The 26,869-nt window shown below is 27.7% G+C and overlaps 1 protein-coding gene across 1 annotated transcript; it reads right to left on the bottom strand.

Annotated features, from left to right (window-relative positions):
* Window positions 1-875: 875 nt before the first annotated feature.
* Window positions 876-26,213, bottom strand: LOC111684592 (UNC93-like protein MFSD11). Its single transcript, XM_023446805.2, has 5 exons — window positions 25,356-26,213; window positions 2,633-2,802; window positions 2,118-2,575; window positions 1,163-1,596; window positions 876-1,095 (listed from the first exon to the last, which is right to left on the bottom strand). The coding sequence occupies exons 1-5, from the start codon at window positions 25,440-25,442 to the stop codon at window positions 901-903; spliced, it is 1,344 nt and encodes a 447-aa protein (XP_023302573.1). The 5' UTR covers window positions 25,443-26,213; the 3' UTR covers window positions 876-900.
* Window positions 26,214-26,869: the final 656 nt, after the last annotated feature.

The raw sequence follows: 26,869 nt of genomic DNA on the forward strand, positions 1-26,869 counted from the left end.
ATATATTTTTTAATTCAGGTCTTTATTTATAATAAATTTTCATTTTGTTTTTTTTTTTTTGTAATTTTGAATTACCACATCAATAATAATCGTAATAATAATATAAATATATATTTTTTTTATTTTTAAACTTATAACTAAAAGGAATACAACAATTATTATACATTCATAATTTTGTTCAACAATTTTCTTTAATACAAACGTACAAATTAAATAAAAAATAATTCAATTCACTAAAAATATATATGTATGTATGTAAATGTATGTATATAATATATATGCTTAATATGCATAAATATTCTTGTTTGTAAATTTATAAAAAAAAAATTAAAATATGAAAATTTAACATAAATTTTTTAATAAAAAAAATAATTATGTATACATCAAAATACATATGTATGTATGTTTAGTTTATTTATCGCTATTTATTTTTTGTTTTGTAATTTGTAAATATTTGTTTTGTAATTTCATTATATTGTTTAATATTTGTTTTGTTTTTATTACATATTTCTTGGCATTAAATGTACTAATTATTGTCTCGGAAGACTATTTAGAGAGAAAAACTTTAACAAAACAATAATTATAAAAAAGGAACAATTTCTATGATTTTCATTTTCATAATTTTTCGTTCGTTGCTATTTTTTTATCAGTTTTTCGTACGACAGCAACAATCATTAACAGCAAATTGACACAATTTCTTTTTTTGATTCGTTCTTTTATACAAATGTCGTTTGAAAATGATATAATTTATATATAAAAAAAATATTGCACACATACGCACAAAAAACATGTTGGAATGTTTAAGCATCTCATCATCATATTTTTAGGTGGAATTTTTTAAAGTCCATATATGTATGTTGTATATAGTAGTATATATAATAGTAAGTCAAAGATTTTGATTTATTTATGATAATCGGAAATTGATTCAGATACTTCTGAAACATCTTGAGACTCTTCGCGAGCCCGTCTCTTGGCACGCCATTCAACAATACAAAAGCAGGCAGCGCCTATAGTGCCAGTCACTACCAATATACCCAATTGTGCTCTTAAACCCAAATGTGAAGAATAAAAGAAGCTTATGGCAGCAGCCACTGACTAAATGGGAAAAAATAAATATTTTAGAAAAATTATTTAAAAAAGTATTTTATTTAACAGCACTCACCTGAGTAAATTTAAACAAAGCAAATGCTCCCACTGAATTCTTAACAAATACTCCACCTAACATTGAATAGATTTGTGTATTAAAACAGGCATCACCGAAACCCAGCATCAAGGCACACACTAAAGCAATCCATACTTGGGGTGGATCAAAGTAAGACATATCATCGGTGTCATTGAAAGGAGCAGCATCCGGTAAATTTAAGAAAATTAAGAGAAAAGCTATCATATGGATAACATAGCCGACTATGACGATAGGATCACGTCCAAAACGTGTTGTTTTCGAGGCCAAAATACCAAAAAGACTGCCTCCGAAAACTTCGCCTACACCTATACAAATACCAGCTAATCCCATAATTTCTTTGGGTGTATCCGATATTTTTTGAGTAAAACCGATAGAAGGTCCGTAGACTCCGCTAAAGAATGATAGTTCAAAACCTAGAAAAAAAATTCAAAGTGTGTTTATGATAAACTTTTATTAGACCGATTGGAAATCGTAGTGCACTTAGTTCAAACTAGACGGTTCTAGTTTATAGTTCAGTTTTAGTTCAGTTCTAGTTCAGTTCTAGTTCAGTTCTAGTTCAGTTCTAGTTCAGTTCTAGTTCAGTTCTAGTTCAGTTCTAGTTCAGTTCTAGTTCAGTTCTAGTTCAGTTCTAGTTCAGTTCTAGTTCAGTTTTAGTTCAGTTCTAGTTCAGTTCTAGTTCAGTTCTAGTTCAGTTTTAGTTTAGTTCTAGTTCACTTCTAGTTCAGTTCAGTTCTAGTTCAGTTCTATTTTAGTTCTAGTTCAGTTCTAGTTCAGTTCTAGTTCAGTTCTAGTTCAGTTCTAGTTTAGTTCTAGTTCAGTTCTAGTTCAGTTCTAGTTCAGTTCTAGTTCAGTTCTAGTTCAGTTCTAATTCAGTTCTAGTTCAGTTCTAGTTCAGTTCTAGTTCAGTTCTAGTTCAATTATATTTTCTTCTCACCTGTATACAAAAACGCCATACTCAACATCAGCATATCCCGTGTTAAAAACAATTTACCAGCCGAAACTAAAGCTACCTTTGAGCGATCATATGGTGATTGTGGATGTTGCAACTCTGTGTCCATATGTGAATTATCCGGCACCGAACGGAGAGTTGCCAAAAATATTACACCCAAAACAGCCACGGCTATTAAAACACCAATAACTAAACTACGAGTTTGTTCGTCAATGTGATCCTTATTTTGAAATTGATAATAAACAAATAGATTGCCGAAAAACATGCTGCACTGAAGCAAAGCCCAAAAAATGCCTGAATTACGTGATATATTGCCTGAATCACTACAGCGTGCCAAAAATGTGCCCTGACCAGTCCAAGTAATAGCGGCCCCTGCACCCAATAAAGCACTCGAAACATACAGCAGCCAAGTTGTGGGAAACAAAAATGTTACCATAAAGAATCTGTAAGAAAGAAATAAATAAAATATAATTTTTTCTCTGTAATAATATTATACTTACGTATATGTTAATGCTCCCACTAGCATGGCTGTACGTGGCCCGGTGAATGCTATAAATGACGGTGCAAACCAATTGCATAATGCAAAGGAGGCATAAATCACGGCCAAACTGATATAGCCATCTCCTTTAAAACTGGGATCATCTTTATTGATACTTACTAATAAGGTTTTCTGTAAGTGTAAGAAAAAGTAATGGTCATTATACAAAGCATACTTTAGGGCATTTTTTTTTCAAAATAATCAATTAATAAGTAGCATCCCAGCTAGCATTTGAAATATAGTTTGATGATTTATCAGTAAACTGAGTATTTTTTGACTCCTTTTTATAACGAAAAAGTGATCAATAAGTTGCGCGCTTAAAAAAATGATCGAAGATGATCCTCATATATGATTGAATAAATGGGGGAATAATCACTAAACTAAGTCTAAATAATTCCAATTAATGTTAAAATGAGATTTATTAAAAATCAATAACAAAATGTAAAACGACCAGCAATGACTTTGGAAAGACTCAAAAAAATATTAAAAAATGAGTCAAAACTGATCAGAAGAGGGGCTTATAAACGACTCATTTAGAAAAGTAGGGTACAATTTTCTCCCGACGAATATATCATTTATGATCAGAAAATAAGCTCATGTATGATAATTTTAATCGTGCAAAAGAGACTTAAATGACTCGAATGTGATCAAATTTTTTTCAAAATGTTAGCTGGGATGTGTATTGTTAGCTGGTTTGTAGTTTGTGTGCGTTTTTGGTGTCAAAGACTCGTAAGCTTATGAGGTGTCTTAAATTACGTTTTCGTTTTACGTTTAAGTTATTGACCCCTTCTCAAAACACATACATTTCAATTGTTGTTTTTTTTTGTTGTCTTAATATGCCGAACATGCAGTACATTCAAGTGCAAACAATTTAATATTTTTTTTGCTTCCTTGTCATATTTTTCAAGAAACTATACGTGTAATGGTTTCGTTTGCTTTTCAACTTATTAACGATTTATTTTTAAGTTTATTTCTTTTTTACAGGAGTTTAAATAAGCAATGACATAATTGATCGTTGTTTTAGGATTATTCTGAAGTAATGCATGAAACGATTACGTGGTCCTTGAGATCCTATAATAGAATTAAATACTATTTACACAAACATTTTATTGAATGGAAATTGTTTTGGAAATAAATTCGTACAAAATTTGACATGGGCCAATTAGAAATCAGATGACTCAATCTAAAAATAGATTTAATCTAATAGTAACACATTTTATGTCCAATCTTTAGGTGGAGGATTAGAGATTAAATTAAAATTAATCTTTGAAAAATGTTTTTGAATACTCAATCATATAATTTTGTTTGCTAGTTTAACCGCCCAATGGAGGTGGTTTAAACTTGAGCAAGAAATGCAAAAGTGTAAACAGCTGATGCAAAAAAAAATTAAACAATTTTTACTAAAATAAACTTAAAAATGTTTAATTTATTGCTAAATATAAACTAGGGAGACTTAATGACTTATTTTTTGTTTTAAATTTAAGTTTTCATTAATTTTCATATTACATTTACAATTGTCTTCTTCTTTTTTATAAAATATGCTTTGTTTTGATAACAAATAGTGACGTTTTCTGTTGTTTTGAATAATATGTATTCTAGAAATTATTATGATTCGTAATATGAAAAGTCGGAACATTTCTATTTTGTAAAAAATCTTTTTCTAATAAAATATAAAATTATATTAAATTTTAGGAGAGTTACGGATTTAAAAAGCAATGTGTAATATCTAGTCACTTTAATTCCATGTACAGCTAAAGCCGACCCCACACGAGCACACAAGTAATATAATCTATCAAAATTTTGTGTAGAGGATTACGGATGGGATCGCTTAAACGCAATATGTGATGAAACATTGAAAGAAAATTTGACAGTCATATGGCTTTTTTCATTATTTTAAATGATTTTAAAAACCAGCACGTCGCATTAGATCAGGGATGTATTTTTATTGTTTTATACCAATCGTGTACATATACATATATCTAACGACTTTTACTATCTTTTTTTTTTTGTTATACAACTGGAATTTTCTTTTACTTCTTCATCAGACTTTAGACTTTACGTACTTAAAGTGTGATCGTGTAAAGGGCCTTTAAATTACACGTGTTTGTGATAAATACAAATTTGAAGTTTTTTATCTCGCTTACCATACTAAAAGTGTTTTCTGTTAATTACATTTCACTTATTTTCAGGGTTAAACGTTATATTATAACTTTTGTTGTACCCAACTTTGGTCCACCAACAAAATTGTTTGACATTAGATTTCATAATTTTGCGTGAAATTCATTAAATTGTGGTCAAGTAATTAAATTTTAAACTAATGAATATGGATATTGTGATATAAATATGTATTTTTAACACAACCTAATGATATTTAAAAGACAAAATATAAACATTACAATGACATAAATATTAATTAAAACTAAAAGTTATTGTTATAATTTTGTGTTGTTTAAAATTACAGAAAAACAAAGATAATTGTGACATATTGCTGGTTGATGGATGACATTCGATACTGTATTGCATTTTGTTGCACAGACACAGGAAATCATGTATTAAAACCACAATTTCTTATAAACTCAATAATATTAATTTATTTATGAAAAATTATTATTTTTTATAAAGTAATAAATAAATAAAAACCATGACAAGTGAAAGTTAATTATTGTTATTATATAGAAACTAAAATTTAAGATAAAACAAGTAATATTTCTATATTCGGCTGTGCCGAATCTTATATACCCTTCGCCAAGTATGTTTTAAAAAACAGTTTTTATTTATTTTGTATCTCTGCACACATGTCACACATAACAAACACACAAACAAATATAAACTGTAGCAGAAAGAAATATTAACCGTTGTACTGTAATACCACCGTCAAACTGTATTACCACCCTCAAACAAATATAAGCTGTATTACCAACATAAAACTGCTTTATCTCCTTGTTCTTGTTATACCCACTTACCTTCGTGAGAATAGAACAGCATGCAAACATAAAAAACCAAATACATCTCCACACGCACATGTACATCTTTATTCAATTCACAGTGTTGTTGTTGCCTTTTTAACAAAGCATGAAAAAAATTTGGCTTTTTTGATGAAATTTTCAGAGGTTGTCTGGGATTTTTGCTCATATCTCCGTTATTTATAGACCGATTTTGCTGATTTTAAATAACGATCTTCTCGAAAGCATGTCTAACTGAATTATTGAAGATTCGGATCTCGCCGATATCTGGGGACCTCTAAAAACTGATTTCAACAGACAGACGGACAGACAGACGGACATGGCTTAATCGACTCCGCACTCTATAAGCATCCAGAATATATATACTTTATAGGGTCGGAAAATTATATTATCGAAATTACAAACGGAATGACAAACTTACAAATGAGTTTTTTAAGCATAAATTGTTCTTTTACGCATTATTGATAATAAATTGTGTACAAAATGTTTATTTAATATGTTTATTTTGTATTTCATTTAATATATTGTTTTAATACGTATTTAATAAGTACAAGTATTCGCCTGAATTTCTTAAGGCCAATAAACTGATAAGCCTGTTTGGTTTGCAATTCATTTCTTAAAATTGTTTAGAATATATATTGTACTTTTGTTTTCATAACTTTTTTTTCAATAACATTGATTGCCTTTTTGTATTGCTACTTTATAATTAAACAAATATTCAAGCAAAAATTAATGACCTATTTTACAGTTGTTTTTAAATTTTTTATAAATTATCTATCTACCAGTTACAAGTGCATTTTTTAATACTTAATATATTCCTTTTTCAATACAAATTTAAAAAAAAAAAATATTTTAAAAATAACTGTCACTTTATATGTGTGCTCAATCATATGTATGTTAATAATCGTATGCATATTTTTTATTATATTTATTATCATTGTACAACTATACTAGTTTATATCAATTACGCATGTCATAATTTTCAAAACTTAAGCTTGTAATGGAAAATTTTTTGAAAAATTTAATATGCATACATACATACATACATACATACATACATACATACATACATACATACATACATACATACATACATACATACATACATACATACATACATACACAGTGCATAGTTTACAGTGGTCCGTTTTTATATGTTTTCATTTCAACCAAAATATAATGTATTTTCCCAAAGGGGATTTTTATTATTGGCTGTTAAACATTGATTTAAATTCTCAAAACTACTTTTTTATGTTTTTAACTAAAAATATTTTTATATTAATTTTTAATGCTTATTTCTGGGATTTTTTTAAAATGATTTCAAGAATATCTTGTTAACCTTCAATAATTTTAAAAGTTCTTTAGGCTTTTTTAGAATTTAATTTTAAAAATTATTTTCAATCATTAATACAAATTGCGTTACTGACAGATATATGACATCTCATAGCAGTTTGACGAATTATGTCATAAAAACAATCCAAATCGGGAGGTGTAGTTGTATGGGGACCAGGTGAATTTCAACCATTATCAAATGATCTCTATCAAATTATCTTGAAAATTGCTGCCTGTACCTTGCGCACAAGGTTTACAAGAAAAGACGGACGGACATATCTTAATCGACTCAAAAAGTCAAATTCTGAGTCGATCAGAATTCTTTAAGAGTGGTGTAGGACTATTATTTTTGTGCGTTATACTTCAGCACAAACGTATAACACCCTCCCCACTATAGTGATGTATTTTAGAAAAATCTTTAGTTAAAGGACTAGAAATTAAATAAAAACTAATCTTCGAAAGTTGTTTTTAAGTACTCAGTTAGTTGGCTAGTTTAAACGCCCAATGGAGGTTGTTAAAACTTAAACAGCTGATGCAAACAAATTAATACAATTTTCATAAAAATAAACATAAAAATAATTGATTTATTGATTAGTATAATATATTTTTTCACAATATATTTTTTTGTTTTTAATTAAATTTTTGGTACTTTTCATATTTTACTTGGAGTTGTCTTCTTCTTTTCTATAAAACATTCATTGTTTTGATAACAAACAGTGACGTTATCAGCTGTTTTATATGGCAACACTGCGAATTTTTATCTTGGAATCAAAAACATCAAAATCGGATTAAACTTATTTTTAGATTAACTAATCTGATTGTTAATTGGTATTCAATAGCTAACTCTAAAATCCGCTCTAAGGGTATTCTAACGTTTAAAGGGCAAAAATTTTAATTATTTTTATACTTTTTTCTATCAAATAGGCATTTCTATGAAAAGGTCTACCAAAACTGAACAAAAATTAAAGTAAAAATGAAATGAGCTGAAAATATTTAAAATCGGTTCATTATTTAACTTATGTTCAATCAGAACCTTAAAAAACGCTTTAAAGCTTATAATTTTGTTAAGTATAATAGTATTTCTACAAAGATCGTAAGATGTATAATTTATATATAACGTCAACTGACTTTCAACGACAATCAAATAATCGGTAGATCATTTTCGACTATATTTTATTCTTGAAAATGACCATATTATATTTATTGGTTTGTACATTTGGAAAAATGTATTTACAGTAATGGGCTTTGTTCCTCCCATATGAATTTTATATACTACTTTAGCAAAGCACACTGGGTATAGATAGTAATTGATTAAAGACACAAATAACCCATTTCAAGTTTACACTCAATAACACGTATATTTTCCAACTGGATTTCTTCTAAATCAGATGCCTAATAAAACAATCAATAGCCGTCTAATATGAAATTTAAAAAAAAATGTTTTAAAACTAAGAATCCATGATAAAAATTGTTTAGCTACAGTGGTGTATATACGCATTAACTCTGTTTAATGCCATTCTACTAGTTTGTTTGACAAATGACCTTCAACTTATGTTATTTGAAAATAAAAAGGTTAAATTCCAAACTTTAAATAAAATTTGGTAGAAATTGAGAACTTGTGTTCAATCACCCCTGAAAATTAGCATTAATATTTATTTGTTTATTTTGTAGCTAAACAGTTCAAAATTTATGTTGTATATGTATGTATGTGCACAGTTAGATATAAAATATTTTATACCAAACCATTTGCATATATAAAGTATATTTTTTATGAAAGGATTTTTACCACTGTCTACTACTGTCATTTGTTGAAGCAACAACACTTATGTTCTCCAACATTTTGCAGATAAAATGTACACAAACACACTTTTTCTAAAGAAAAGAATTATCAATGGGTTTTTAAATATCTACAATGAACGAATAAAAATACACTTTTTTTAAATAAGACTACAGCAATGATTTACATTATGAAATTAACCAAAACCTCTACGACTGTCTCCCATCCCATTAAAAAGGAACAAGACGACCAAATGTATAGGTTTTTAAATACTAAACTAATTTTTTTACCAAACTGTAGACTAGATTAGTATGTAGACTAGACTATAGACCAGACTGTGGACTAGACTATAGACTAGACTATAGACCAGACTGTGGACTAGACTATACACTAGACTATAGACTGGACTATAAACTAGATTATAGACTAGACTATAGACTAGACTATAGACTAGACTATAGACTAGACTATAGACTAGACTATAGACTAGACTATAGACTAGACTATAGACTAGACTATAGACTAGACTATAGACTAGACTATAGACTAGACTATAGACTAGACTATAGACTAGACTATAGACTAGACTATAGACTAGACTATAGACTAGACCATGGACTAGACAAAACTATAAACTTGACTTTAGACGATGTAGACTAGAAAAAACAGCAAAAATGTAGCGGGATACCACTGCACTTTTCAACATCAAAAAGAACTGAATTGTACATATTTGATTTATTTGTTCATATGTATGGTAGTTCTGAGGAACACGTTACTTCCTTCTAACAAAACCATTTTTTTATCTTTAGTGAATGGTAAACATTTAAATACAATAATAAAAAAGTGTAGCAAAACAAAAAGCGTAAAACAATCTTTAAATTATGTACATACAAACGGTGTTTATGTAGTTATGTAGGTATAATCATACAAACATGGACAAAAATGTTATAACAGAAAACTAGTTTTTATTTTTAATTCTGTCAATCATTAAATTATTATCGTTCAAAAAACATTAAATATTAAATGCTTGTTTTTTTTTAGTTGGCTATGATGTCGTATAACTAGTTTTTTCTACGTATTTGGCAAGACACACACACACACATTTAAGACATTAAATTGTTTATGTATATAATAATCGCTAAAAAAAGTGGGCTCGTCTCGATTTTGGCGCATAAGTAAAAAAAACATTGAATTCATATAATTTGCGTTTTTCAGATACATAAATATTTACATATGTTTTTAAATGAAAAGCTTTTTTAACCCAAAACACTTGTAGTAAATGCATGTAGTACTAAATATTAGGGTGGTTTTTTATGTATTTTAGATATTTTGATATAAATTTTCTAGAATATGGAACGAAAGCATATAAAAAATTAAAAATATATAGTCATACGTTATATGTATAAGTGTGTTCATAGTGTTCGTATGGATGAGAGAATTCCATAAGGCCTCCTGGAATACTGAAACAGTGGGTAGAACCACGGAGATGCTATGGGGTGACCCTGATGAGAACAAGACGAAAAATCTCCTCAAAATGAGCAAGTCTGAAGTTAGCATGATGGTACGTATTCTATGTGGAAACACAGGATTACAAGCACATCTATGCAAAATTGGAAGAATGTAGAGCAAGTGGAGAAGACAGTGAAACTCTGGAGAACTTTCTTTGCCACTGCAAGGCATTCGTCGAAGTTAGATCCATGTATCTTGGAAGTGATGTTATTCCGGAAATAATATTCCTGACTAACACTGATTGTAAGATTCCTAGGAATTAAGTCCAGAAAACTGAGTTTCTGAACATTGAAAAATAATTCATTCAGTTCAGTTTTTTCATGATAAGGATCTCACAACAGGCCCGATAGTGGCCTAAGTGTATTTTGTCGGATTTGATGTAGTATACATCCTCCTATCAAGTTAAATTAACCTATACAATTGTAAATTTGAATTACAATTGTATAGGTTAATTTAACTTCGATAAGGATAGCATAGCACTCTAAATAAGCTAAGTACTTTCAAAGAGCTTTACAAGATTTTCCTTAATTTTCGGCCCACCCTAATACAAATACATATGTATGTATGGCATTTATTTATTTTGTTTAGATATGCGTTTAGCACATTATTACTAAACTTTTTTGCAATACATAAAAATTTACCTCCCAGCCCACCACTTTAAATACACCTACAAAGAGGAGACGATGACTACGTCATATTCGAATTCATGGTTGCACTGACCTTCTCATCATACGACCATGGCTTGAACAAACTAACAAAAACACAAACAACATGTTCATGTTTTTGGCGACTTGGAATTGAAAAATTAAATTGCAATATGAGCAATAAAAACAAAACTAAAATAAACTTGTAAAAAAAACTTAAGTTTAAAAGTTTTACATATTTTGGGTTTTACTTATTTATTTTGTACAATTGGTCAATGGGTTAATAATGATAGACAAATTTAAAAATAATAAACGATATTATTTACGGCAAGGTGACGTTTATTTAATATTTTATTGTTTTCTTTTTTTTAGAAAAATAAAACTACTTCCTATATTTTTATGATTTCTAAAAATACACTAAAATAGAATACTAATAAGTTATTAGTTTTAAGTTTAGTTATAATTGTTTTAAAATTCTGTTTATATTGTTTCATTGATATTGTTATTAAAAATATTTATATTTATGTATTTGATTATATTTTTAACCAGCAAAATCTTTCATTATCTGGTAAGGGGTTAAATTTACTAACACAATAGCTTTTTAAGTCATTACTTTCACATGGTAATGTTATTAGAGGCAAAAACATATCACAATCGCTTACATGTAATTAGAAAAATCAGTCAATGTTTATATTATACATTATTATTAAGATGTTATTTATGTACTTATATGTAATCAGATCGATAGTCATTTTAAAGGTAAATGCAAGGCGAATACACTATAAGGTAAAGTCATTTCATTTTGCGGCGAATTAAAGAAATTTTTTATATATGTAATTTGACAGCGTCGGGTTTGAGAAAGAATTTTTTTATATGGAGTTTGACAGTTTCGGGCTAAATTTCCATGGACAAAAAAACAATCAGCTGTTGAAATTACTTCACCTTATTAGTTTCGCCATGGGTAAATGGTTACTATTGTAAGTCATTAAGTTTTTACTTAAATGATTTTTATAATGTAGTTATTTCACACAATACTAGGCAATAAGTTGTCGTTATCAATAACATTATTAGTATTTTTGAGAAGGATTTGTAAATAAGTAGTACTTCTTATAAGGAATTAGTTAGTAGTTATTTATGTACTTATATGTAATCAGAACGATATGTAGTAGTTACTAAAAAGGTAAATATTTACAAAGGGGCGCAAAGGGGCGATTTGAACTCCAGCCTGAAGAATATTCACTTATTAAAAGATTTTAAAATTTTAGAAATGTAGTTATTTCACACATTACTTGGTAATGAGTTGTCGTTATCAATAACCTTGAAAAGTTTTGTTTTTGAGTTTTACATTTGTGTAAAAACTATTCCAGATAGTATGATAAAATAACTTTTGAATGGAGCATGGAGTAAGAGTATATAGTTATAAACAGGTCAAGGATTTCTATGCAAATGCATGTTTTCAGTCAGTTACTCAAAACAACTTTTTCTTTTCGAATCAAAAAATTTGCCACAAAATGGCATCGATTTGTTGTTGCATATTTTTGCATATTTTGCTTTAAATTGCATATATTTTGCTTATTTTCAACATTTTTATAGCATATTTGGATATTTTTTAATTTTTCTAAAAAAATTGTTTTGTTTTCTTTGTATTTAATATTAATACCCTAAACCACTATAGTGGGGAGGGTATTATACGTTTGTGCTGATGTTTGTAACATACAAACATATTGGTCCAATACCCACCTTAAAGTATACCGATCGATTTAGAATCACTTTTTGAGTCGATTAAGACCTGTCCGTCCGTCAGTCTGTCCGGCTGGCTGGCTTTTCACATAAACCTTGTGCGCAAGGTTTACATGGCCGCAATTTTCAAGATAATTTGACGAAATTTGGACCAAGCATGTTTTTTGGCACAGGGACGAAGCCTATTGAAAATGAAATCGGCCCATTATTTCACCTAGCCCCCATACAACCGTATCTCCCGATTTGAACTTTTTATGCCTAATTGCGTCAAATATTCTATTATCTCTCTAAAAATTGGCTCAAATAAGTTTTTCAGTATCAATTTCTAAATCTGTCCATATGTGTGCCTGAATAAAAAAATAATTTGATAAAATTCTGTTTCATTTAAAAACATTAACAAACGATAAAATTCGGAAGAAATATAATTTACACTAAAATACATTCATTCACTAAATTTTATTAGAATTGCTATCAAGCTTTCCACTTTCAGAAATTAAATATATACTATTTAAAGTTGTTTTCTAGTCTTTATATTTGTCATTCTCGAGGTCGTGGTTCCGTTAAAGTGGTATTATAGTACATGAAGCAGTCCTTAAAAAACTGTATATTTGTTGTCAAAAACTTAAGATCTGTATATCTATTAATATGTACCTTCACAAGGAAATATTTTTGATGAATATTCATAGTAAAAATTTTGCTAAGCAATTAATAATTGTTGCAAAATGTAAAAAAAAAAATATTTAATGTAACATTGTTTAATGAAGTGTTTAATTTGCAATAAATTTATTTTAATTTCCTCAATTCAGATATACTATTATAGAAATTGAAAAAAATGTCATTAAATCATAACACATTTACATCCTTTTTATTTTTTAAAACAAAGTATTTAAATATTAATTTATTTTTAATATAAAAATGTCAACACTTTGTCACATGCACACCGGCAAAATGTAATGCCTATGAAAGTTTATAATTTTTAATTACATATTAAAATAAGTAAGTATTAATTAATATAATTCTATAAATGTTTAACAAATATCTAAATAAACTAATCTTATTAAATTGCTATATAATACTTCCGTATCATCGTATATTAAATATAAATTAATAAAAGAAATAAAACATTGTCATTTAATTAAATCAAATAGGATTAGACAACTACATACATATACTAGTAGTGAGTGAGTGATTCTTCAAAATAACAATAAATATAAATCGTATTTATCAATGATAATTCCCAAAGGTAATTAACATTTAAATTATGTATACACAAAGGTATGAAGTCAATACAAAAACAAAAATATTGCAATAAAAAGTACTTGTACTAGCACTAAAACATATTTGTGCACATACATATATACATAAGTACATAGCACAATTAAATGGAAGTCCCGTGTGTTATAAAATACTTACTCGAAATCAATCAACAACCTTGAACTACAGAGAGAACGTAAAACGCAGAAATTAATCGAAACGAATGTTGGTCGTTCCTTTGTTGGTGATACATTTAAAAAATATGTCTAAATGTTTGTGAAAGGGTTTTTGGGCGTTATGAGTTATACTTAACTGTAGACCCACACTCATATTTATATTGGTACGATCGATACATTTAAATAAATAAAATTAAAATGTATTCGGTAAAACACCTTTGCTTTTAAATTTGAAAAAAAACAAAACAATTTTAATTATTAAGACGACATTAAACCGGGTAGACAAGAATTCTTGATTACGATATATGTAAATTTTTTATCTATTAAAACGATTTTGAGAATAAGAAATTAAAATGGTTTGAATATTAGAAATTTTTTAAAGTACAAAGTCGAATAACATTTTTAAAGAATTATTTTAATTCATATTACTCTAGTAAGCAATTTCATGTATTATAAACCAGTCATCAGATTTATGGCGTATTTTGAATTAATGCATATTACGAACCCACAAATTATATAGTAAAATGTTTAAGATATTTTGAATAACGGTAAGTAATTTTAAAGCTTTAAGCGATATGTAGACGTGGATACACATTAGGGTTCTATAATTAAAACAAAAAGTCGACTTTTCGACTTTTTGCATTTAGTTAAAAGTTGACTTTTTGCATTTTATGCAAAGTCGATTTTTCGATTTTTTTTTCATTTAGTTAAAAGTCGACTTTTAGTATTTTAAAAATAGTCGACTTTTTTCTACTTTTCGTCGTTTTTCGATTTTTTTACTATTTTTTAATTTTTTCGACTATATTAGAGTTTTTGACTCTTTTCCATTTTTTTAATTCTTGACTATTTTTGACTTTTTTCTACTATTTTTGAGTTTTCGACCTTTTCCGACTTTTTCACTATTTTCGACTATTTTTCACTTTTTTCGAGTTGTTCCGACTATTTTAGAGTTTTTAATTTTTTCCCCTTTTTAAAATTTTTGACTTTTCTATTATTTTTCAGATTTCGACTATTACCACTTTTTCGAATACCCGTTAAGAAAACAACCTATTAAAAAAACAGCAAACCGTAACAGCTGTTTTTGTTTGTTGTGTGGTGAGTTTTATTAAAAACATTAAGTTTGTGTGTGGCTAATTTGGCGATTTTTCGATAAACTTACAAAATAAGATAATTTTTTATAACTTCTGGAACAAATGAAAATGAAACAAAATATACCCTAGAACGATGAAATCCGGAAAAAAATGTATGCCATCCGATTTCTACACTTCCAACTTAAAGTTCTATATAGGTTTTTATCGTGCACAAGATCGTCCGATAGCAGTTATATATCATTTTATATATACGGCTATAGTAAGATTTTTTGTAAAAAAAAGTTTGTTGTTGTAGTACACACCCTAGAACGATGAAATCCGGAAAAAAATGTATGTCATCCGATTTCTACACTTCCAACTTAAAGTTCTATATAGGTTTTTATCGTGCACAAGATCGTCCGATAGCAGTTATATATCATTTTATATATACGGCTATAGTAACATTTTTTGTAAAAAAAAAGTTTGTTGTTGTAGTACACACCCTAGAACGATGAAATCCGGAAAAAATGTATGTCATCCGATTTCTGTTCTATATAGGTTTTCATCGTGCACAAGATCGTCCGATAGCAGTTATATATCATTTTATATATACGGCCATAGTTACATTTTTTGTAAAAAAAAAGTTTGTTGTTGTAGTACACACCCTAGAACGATGAAATCCGGAAAAAATGTATGTCATCCGATTTCTGTTCTATATAGGTTTTCATCGTGCACAAGATCGTCCGATAGCAGTTATATATCATTTTATATATACGGCCATAGTTACATTTTTTGTAAAAAAAAAGTTTGTTGTTGTAGTACACACCCTAGAACGATGAAATCCGGAAAAAAATGTATGTCATCCATTTCTACACTTCCAACTTAAAGTTCTATATAGGTTTTTATCGTGCACAAGATCGTCCGATAGCAGTTATATATCATTTTATATATACGGCCATAGTTACATTTTTTGTAAAAAAAAGTTTGTTGTTGTAGTACACACCCTAGAACGATGAAATCCGGAAAAAAATGTATGTCATCCCATTTCTACACTTCCAACTTAAAGTTCTATATAGGTTTTTATCGTGCACAAGATCGTCCGATAGCAGTTATATATCATTTTATATATACGGCCATAGTTACATTTTTTGTAAAAAAAAGTTTGTTGTTGTAGTACACACCCTAGAACGATGAAATCCGGAAAAAAATGTATGTCATCCCATTTCTACACTTCCAACTTAAAGTTCTATATAGGTTTTTATCGTGCACAAGATCGTCCGATAGCAGTTATATATCATTTTATATATACGGCCATAGTTACATTTTTTGTAAAAAAAAAGTTTGTTGTTGTAGTACACACCCTAGAACGATGAAATCCGGAAAAAAATGTATGCCATCCGATTTCTACACTTCCAACTTAAAGTTCTATATAGGTTTTTATCGTGCACAAGATCGTCCGATAGCAGTTATATATCATTTTATATATACGGCCATAGTTACATTTTTTGTAAAAAAAAGTTTGTTGTTGTAGTACACACCCTAGAACGATGAAATCCGGAAAAAAATGTATGTCATCCCATTTCTACACTTCCAACTTAAAGTTCTATATAGGTTTTTATCGTGCACAAGATCGTCCGATAGCAGTTATATATCATTTTATATATACGGCTATAGTAACATTTTTTGTAAAAAAAAAGTTTGTTGTTGTAGTACACACCCTAGAACGATGAAATCCGGAAAAAAATGTATGTCATCCATTTCTACACTTCCAACTTAAAGTTCTATATAGGTTTTTATCGTGCACAAGATCGTCCGATAGCAGTTATATATCATTTTATATATACGGCCATAGTTACATTTTTTGTAAAAAAAAAGTTTGTTGTTGTAGTACACACCCTAGAACGATGAAATCCGGAAAAAAATGTATGTCATCCCATTTCTACACTTCCAACTTAAAGTTCTATATAGGTTTTTATCGTGCACAAGATCGTCCGATAGCAGTTATATATCATTTTATATATACGGCTATAGTAACATTTTTTGTAAAAAAAAAGTTTGTTGTTGTAGTACACACCCTAGAACGATGAAATCCGGAAAAAATGTATGTCATCCCATTTCTACACTTCCAACTTAAAGTTCTATATAGGTTTTTATCGTGCACAAGATCGTCCGATAGCAGTTATATATCATTTTATATATACGGCTATAGTAACATTTTTTGTAAAAAAAAGTTTGTTGTTGTAGTACACACCCTAGAACGATGAAATCCGGAAAAAAATGTATGTCATCCCATTTCTACACTTCCAACTTAAAGTTCTATATAGGTTTTTATCGTGCACAAGATCGTCCGATAGCAGTTATATATCATTTTATATATACGGCCATAGTTACATTTTTTGTAAAAAAAAAGTTTGTTGTTGTAGTACACACCCTAGAACGATGAAATCCGGAAAAAAATGTATGTCATCCCATTTCTACACTTCCAACTTAAAGTTCTATATAGGTTTTTATCGTGCACAAGATCGTCCGATAGCAGTTATATATCATTTTATATATACGGCTATAGTAACATTTTTTGTAAAAAAAAGTTTTTTGTTGTAGTACACACCCTAGAACGATGAAATCCGGAAAAAAATGTATACCATCCGGTTTCTACACTTCCAACTTAAAGTTCTATATAGGTTTTTATCGTGCACAAGATCGTCCGATAGCAGTTATATATCATTTTATATATACGGCTATAGTAACTTTTTTTGTAAAAAAAAAGTTTGTTGTTGTAGTACACACCCTAGAACGATGAAATCCGGAAAAAAATGTATGCCATCCGATTTCTACACTTCCAACTTAAAGTTCTATATAGGTTTTTATCGTGCACAAGATCGTCCGATAGCACTTATATATCATTTTATATATATGACCATAGTAACATTTTTTGAATGTTTTTTATTAAAAGGCATTCTGTAACGATATAATCCCAATTATATTTATATTTTATCAGATTTGTTCCTTTCCACATTTATACACATATTTTAATTGATCAAAAATATTTTTTTTAATGTAAATCATGAAAATCAATTTTTTTGAATTTTTTCCACGTGCTTAAACACATATTGAAAATGTAAATAATGAAAACGAGTTTTTGCGTCTTTTCCACGTGCAGAAACACATATTTGTAAACAAAAATAACTCACCACACCAAAAAAAAAATGTTTATTTTGATAAAACAGCTGTTACGGTTTGTTTTATTTTTCGTCGGGTTGTTTTCTTTATGTGCGTGACTTTTTCCTACTTTTCGACGTTTTTCGATTTTTTTTTTGTCTGTTCGACTATTTTTTACTTTTTACGAGTTTTTTCGACTATATTAGAGTTTTTGACTCTTTTCCACTTTTTTTTAATTCTTGACTATTTTTGACTTTTTACTACTATTTTTGAGTTTTCGACATTTTCCCACTTTTTGACTATTTTCGACTATTTTTAACTTTTTTCGAGTTGTTCCAACTATTTTAGAGTTTTTGACTTTTTTCCCTTTTTAAAATTTTTGACTTTTCTATTATTTGCGAGCTTTCGACTTTTTTCGATTTTTTTTTACTTTTCGACTTTTTTCGACATTTTTCGACTTTTATTTCCAAAGTCAACTTTTCGACTTTTTTCGACAAAAAGTCGATTGTTCGATTATTCGAAAGTTGATTTATAAAACCCTAGTACACATATACATAACCTACACCACTATAGGGTAGAGTATTATGAGCAGATTTTTGATCCTATAACCACCTTAGAGCGGGTTTTTGAATTGGCAATAAAATGCCAATTAATAATTAAATTAGTTAATCTAAAAATAAATTGATTCTGATTTTTATCCCTTATGATGTTTTTGAGTACAAGATTAAACTTCGCAGTGTTGCCATACAAAACCACAGAAAACTTTACTGTTTGTTATCAAAACAATGCATGTTTTATAAAAAAGAAGAAGACAATTGCAAATGTAATATAAAAATTAATGAAAACTTAAATTTTATTGTTTTTTTGCATCAGCTGTTTATTATTTTGCATTTCTTGGTAAAGTTTAAAAAAAACGGAGTTTTCAGATAAAGATCATCTATATTCATTGTTTAAACCTAGATTAATATATGCTTTGTTTATCCAAAACTGAAAAACAAACAAAATCATCAGTTAAAGTCCGCTTAAATTTGTTCCGATTTTAATATAATAGCAAGTTAAGCCTAGTTTAACCGAATAGAAAGAAACTCGCCCTGAGTATTCAAAAACAACTTTAGAAGATTTATTTGAATTCAATCCCTAATCCTTCACTTAAAGATTGTACAAATTACTTCATACTTATCCGTCTGACTGACCATGTGAAGAATGTGCTCACGCTACAAGTCACAAATTTCAATATAATTTGATGAAATTTGGCGCTCATTTTTGACCCAGGGACGAAGCCTATTGAAAATAACAATCGCTTTATTGTATCACCTAGGTCACATACAACTGAACCACCTGAATAGAACGAATAGCTGAAATGTATTTGTCACCATAGAGATGTACACATCTGGCATGTGTAAAGTATTGCTAGAGAAAATTAATGGTTCGTTTTTAACTATCAATATAATATACATATGTATATAAATCATCAACTGATCTATTTATTAATTAAAACATGATATCAAGTAGCTAATATTGATATAAAATAATTTGATTATATCAATTTTATTGGTTTAATTAAAGATTATTGTATATAGTTAGTAGTAACAGTAAAAACAATTATAATGTATGGGATTCATTTAGAATTAGATAAGAATTTAAGGGGTGTTTTCTATGATCAAATAGTAAAAGAATATTAAAAAATGTAAATATATTTATATACCACCACTTAACATTTAACTATTAGGCAATAATGACTTTAAGGTTTATTACGAAAATCAATACAAAATCTATAACTTTATAGTGAATGTGTTTTCAAACATACCTAAATACCAAATAAAATCAAAATAAACAATAACTATTTTAATACGTACATATATATGTATACATATATATATATATATATATATATATTATATATATATATATATTATATATATATATATATATATATATATATATAATATATATTTATATATATATATAATATATTATATATATATTATATATATATATTAATATATATATATATATATATATTTATTTTACCATGTTAATACAAGGCTGATTTTATGGTGGATTATTCATTATTAACGATAGAAAAAATTAAAACAAATTATTTTTATTAAACCAAACACTTACATTGTTGAGTTTTATAATATTCAAGAAACGAAAACAAAAAATGTTTCTTGCATTTACACTATATAACTATAGCGAATATAACTAAAAACAATAATATTTTGTAAAACAACACGCCCTGATTGGAATATGCAATGAATTAAAAAGTAAAGCAAATTGTTACACGATACACTATCTACTGTAATAACTTCTGCGAGTAATAATGCAAAGAAAAGCTTTAATGAACAAAATTATTTTGAGCTGTTTAAGACGAATAGTTATAATGCTATTAGACAAAAAACAAACTTTAAGCTACAGAATATTTCTGTTAATAAAACCCTGTTGGATGTCCCCAACAAGAGAAGAACCAGAAACATGCTCGGACTGAATAAGATCGAATATGGTATAGGATACATAAAAAAACGAATCCACATTGAACTGCGTGAAAGAAACTTCGATTTTGAACATTAAACGATAATTTTTTCAAAGCTCAATGTTAAAAGCTTATCCACCAAAATTTTTCAAGAAAAGTACCTCATAATGTAATATACATATTCCTTTAAACTTAAAGCTGTATATATATTTTTTAGTTCGCAGAATGAGTAATCTTCAAAAGATGTATTAAACCTGTGTGAAAAACCATATGCACGCACTTAAGTACCCCTACCCCACGGAATTACCAATTGATTTTACATCGCAGGTCATTTATCGATTATATTTCTCTTTTGTATCTCCTGGTTGCACACGAACTTGTGAGGCCTTACGATGTCTTTCTGATCATAATTTTCTGTATCGATAAAGCTATCTATATATCTATTTATCTTCCTATCTATCTATCTATCTAACTATCTACCTATATATCTATCTATCTATCTCTTTATCTATCTATCTATCTATCTATCTATCTATCTATCTATCTATCTATCTATCTATCTATTTATCTATCTACCTATCGATCTAACTATCTATCTACCTATCTATCTATCCATCCATCTATCTATCCATCCATCTATCTTTCTATCTATTTATCTATCTATCTATCTATCTATCTATCTATCTATCTATCTATCTATCTATCTATCTATCTATCTATCTACCTACCTATCTATCTATCTATCTATCTATCTATCTATCTATCTATGTAATATATCCTTTGTTATATGTTCTTTTTTAAATGAACCGAAATACATTAATATAACGAAGGATACGAAAAATACTCTTTATGACATATAAAGCATAACAAGATATACGATATGGTTGGACAACATAAATTTAATTACTGCCATACCCAAATGTTACAAACATCATAAAAAATCTAAATATATACCACAAAAAGACCTATTAAAAATAATATAACAATTATAGTTTATATAAAATTACAAGTTTTTCTTGACGTCATATTACAGCTGTTTTAATTTATACATAAACGTACATAACTAAGTACATATGTAGATATTTTGAATATCGACGGCTTAAAGTAGTTTCTAGTATGAAATGGAACTGTGTATTAACGTAACGAACTGGTATTTCAAAGACATTCCATTATTTGAATCAAAATTCATTTGACAATTCTCAATTTACTAACATGCATGCAGTACGATTATTTTTCTTTTGTTTCAAATTCAATCACGATTTATGTTCGATTTTTTTTTTCTTTTTTATTTTAGTTGAAAGAAAAACTTTTCTTTTCATTTAAGTAAAAGTTTTTCGTCACAAATGGTTTATTTTGCAAAATACAGGGTGAAGACGTTGCTAAATAAAGCGTGGGCACAAATCTATTTTTAAAAACCAATCAAATTTTTATCAGCGTCCAATTGTCGCATATCGTTGCATTTATAGTTTTGTAATGATTCATCTGCAAAAATTTACTTTGCATGTAAAGAAGGTGACATCTTTTATAGTGACATAGTATAATATTCTTAAAGATAAATGGTAAATATATAAATTTACTGAGTACTTGTATTAATATATATTGCTTATATTTGTTTCTCCGATTTTTTTTAATACAATAGATACAAGCATTGACATTTTATTTTAAGTTCAATTATGTATATTTTTTATGTGTTAAAATTATTTGTGTTTATTTCAATTTTATAGCTGTTATGTGATGTCCACTATTCCATGAAGTTTTCAAGTTCATTGTACTTTATACACAACAAAAGAAACATATTTAACAATAAACTATTAATAACAGTTAACTTTTTATAAATTGAAATATATTTAATTAAAATTTACTAAAATGAACTTTTCAAAGGGATGAGACTTGTAATTGAAAATTCATTACACGATTTTTTAAGGTTTAAATTAGTCATAAAAATTATTTAAAACAACTGTGATATTCCAAACATTGTTTAGTCTTTTATATACAAATGTATATAGGTAGAATGTAAATAATTGAATTTGTCTGGTGTGAACGCAATTCGTTTCTATTACTTTTCAACGTGTCATGTATGTATGGAAAATTTTTAGAAAAGTTTTTTATTATAGAAAACGCCCATGAATTGTTTAATTAAGCAGATCGTTAAAGAAAATATTTCAATCCATTTGTAATGACAACCATTCGATATAGATTGAAATCTCTACTAGAATTGTATGAAAATTTCTATCAGGTGTTGCAATTCTCTTAGAACCAGTTTTCAAAAACCAAAAATTTTCCTATGAAATCAATTATCTATAATTCTCTTACATTTCATTAATTTAATTAATATTACTTCAAAAATAAATCAGTAAAACCTGATCGACAAAAAAAAATTTTTTCTCATGTGTGTTATTTGGTTTACCAAGTATCTGTGTTTGTGTACACTTGATAACTGCATATTGTTGGTGAGTGACTTGATAGCCTTGACGCATGCCAAGGACATTATAAATGCAATTGCAAATGATACACAAACCAAAAAGCAACAGAGCAAAAGAAAAGTGAAAGATATTGAAAAAAAAAATTGTAAAGAAATAAGAATATGAACATAAGTAATAAACTGAATTTATACAATTTATGCAAACATACGAGGGTGGGTTGTGTAAAGTCTTTTAATGTGATAAATATTTTTTCAGTTTATTTAAAATCTATTAGAGAATATTTTCAATAAACTATCTGATTAATAAATATTGTCATATTGTAAAGCCAGCTTTACACCATCACACAAGTAATATGATCTGTCAAAATTTTGTGTAGAAGACTACGGATGGGATCGTCTAAACGCTATATGATACGCTATATAATAAAACTATTACACATTGAAAGAAAATACGGATGGAAAATTTTTCAGTCGCATGGCTCTCTTCATTTTTGAAATGATTCAAAAAACAAGCAGGTCGCATTAGATCAGGAATATATTTTTATGTAAACACATACAAAAAAAGTGAAACAGCTGTTTCCATCTTACTTTTTTATTGTTTTATATCAATCGTGAAAACACAAAAAATATAAATCATACAACTTTTATTCTCTTTTTTGTTATACGGATGAAATTTTATTCTACATTAGACTTAACGTACACTGAAAATAATCCATGCTCAACTTTACGAAAAAAATTTCGTAAATTCTATTTTCGTAATATTTACAAAAATTTCGTATATAATACGAAATATTATTTAATAAAACCCTTTTCTATTTTTAAGAAAGTACGAAAACCTTTCGTAATATTTTTTTCTTAAATTTTAACGAAATTAAACATAATGATATTAATTATATTATGATTAAATAAAACTACAACATTTTTATAAAATTTAAGAAAAAGTATAATATTATTCACGAATTATTTTCATAAAAAAATGGAAAATTCGTGTGTAGAATAATTTTGAACTAAAATTAGAAAACTTATTTTAAAATGAACAAAAATGTTTGAATAAATTAATATTTCGTAAATTTTACCATATTTATTTAAAATTCACTTTTTTCAATTTATGTAAATTAATTTTTTCAAGAAATTTATTACGAAAGAATTTCGTGGTGCGAAACAACGAACGATTCGTACAATGTACGACATTTTTCGTATATATTAGGCATGGATTTTTTTCAGTGTACGTAAAGTATGATCGTGTGAAGTGCACTGTAAGATATATTGACCTAATATTTCACTTATTTTTGATAAATTATTTTTGTAATAATTTAGACTTGTCAGTAGTTAAGCTAATTGGCTAATCAATAGAACACTAGGCCCTATAGACTATACTTGTTAAAATATATACCCAATAGGCTAATATATCTAATACTTTACAGTAGATTTAATTAATGAAATTCTTTCAAATACAATTTTATACAGTATTCCTATTATGTTTAAGAATTATTTGTTGAAATCATATTCACCCTTATCGCCAATTTTGTTCCTTTCAAATTTTCATTTCCCTCGATGGGAAAATTGCTATCGTGAACTTGTTGTGAACAATTCATTCACAATAGTTGATTTTGTATGGAACAGCTGTTCAAGGTTTACAAAATTCTATCAACAAATTTGACAACAGGAGAATTTTTTTCACGCCAAAAAAGTTAGTGAACGAAAAAAGTGAAAAGAAAACATATTCCACGTGAAATGATGATTGGCGATAGGAGTGATTGAGTTTAACTGCAAATAGTTGATTTCAGTCACCTCCTACAATTTTAACCTACCCTCGTATAAACACCAATTTATATGAGCAAGCCAGGGAGAAGCTTTTAACTACTTCACATACATATGTACATACATACAATATAGCCATAAATCCATTCCACAGAAGGTTAAAACTGTGTAGGTTGTGTGGGACAGATATGGAACATTTACTACATATTAAACTGTTGTAAACAAACTGCAAGGAATGTCAGAGCGCCCTTGTACACTTTGTACATACATACAAACATACATTCATTCCTATAAACTAAACTCAAGAATGGAATGGAAAGGGAGTTGCTTATTGTTTTTCTAATAAACACAATTGTATAACAATATACATATATGTATAAAATAAAGAATAATAAGGAAACTTACCTCTATATTGCCCATTGTTTGGAAAGAGGTAAAAACAAACATGAAACCGAAGCCCAAAATGAGCACATTTACAAATTTTATATCCATGTTGAAGGCAATAAATGTCAAACACTAATTGATGATGATGTTGTTGTTGATTTTGTTCAAATAAGATATACAATCAATGAATTTAATTGAGTATTTATGTATTTATTTCTTTAATAATTGAATGTCATATTATTAAAAAAACGTAATTAGTTTTTATTTTCTATTGTTTTAGTTTAAATTTTAGTTGTATGTAGTATGTGATAACAACACAACAACAACAACTTCCGCACTGTATTTTTTTTAGTTTTCTTTAAAATAAAACTAGACGTAAATTCTGTTGCTATTTAATTCTCAAGTAAAATTAAAACAATTTTTTTATTATTATCAATTAGATTTTTTCTCTTTTTATTGTTGAATTTAAATAAAACACACATTTAGTGTAGCGTCGGCGGCTCCACCCGTAGATACGTTTTTTTTTCCTTTGTATTTTCACTTAAATCTCATTTATTCTCTATAACAATTGATTTTTCAGGCAAAATAATTTAGAGAAAATTTCTTCATTTGAATGATATGCAACTTAGTTGAATGAAATTCAAAATTATTTACTTTTTTTATTTTTCACTTGTTAAATAAAAATGTTTTTTATAATTTAAATTTGTCTGATGCGCAGCACAACAAAAAAAAATATATTATATTGTAATCCAAGCCAAAAGCAAATAAGACGCAACCGACCGAACGAGCGAATGAACGACAACATATACTTTGGCGTTTTAAAAGCGAAATGAATCAAAAACAGCAAAAGCATCCAAATTACATACAACAACTAAATCCAAGTAACCACTTAAACACACACGCACACACACAATAAATACATTTTTCTATTAAATGCCAACGGAACAACAACAATAGAATGATATAAAAACATACCTGCACTTAGTTTAAGTTTTTATTTTCATTCTTTTATTCTGTTTGTTAGTCATCATAAAGAAAAATGATAAATATTAAAAGCAAAACAAAAACAAGAAATAACATGTGGGGTCTTTAGCTTAAATACCCTTCATTAATAAAATATTAATAAAAATGATAAACAAATGTATATTCTTAATACCAAAACAACGTTTTTTTATGATAATTTTTAAATTTACACTTTCATTTTCACATTCCTTTAGTTTTTGATCGCGAATAGTAGACTTTTTAATGGTTTTTATATGGCTTCCTGTTAACGACATTTATCTGCGTTACAAAACTTTAATTGTGCTCAAAATACCGTTAACACACATGGTAGTTAAGTAAATGTAAACAATGAACAAATGATTAAAACAAATATGCCAGTATACTAAACACTTCCTAAAATTGATAGTGTTGTAAAACATTAGTTTAAACAGCTGTTAAGTAAACATTTATTAATGACACAATGGGAAAATACATTAACTGAAATTGAGTTTTTAATAGATTTAGAGCAAAAATACTTTATAGATATAATATGT

The sequence above is a fragment of the Lucilia cuprina genome, chromosome 4, assembly GCF_022045245.1.
Source record: "Lucilia cuprina isolate Lc7/37 chromosome 4, ASM2204524v1, whole genome shotgun sequence".
Taxonomy (NCBI): Eukaryota; Metazoa; Arthropoda; class Insecta; order Diptera; family Calliphoridae; genus Lucilia; species Lucilia cuprina.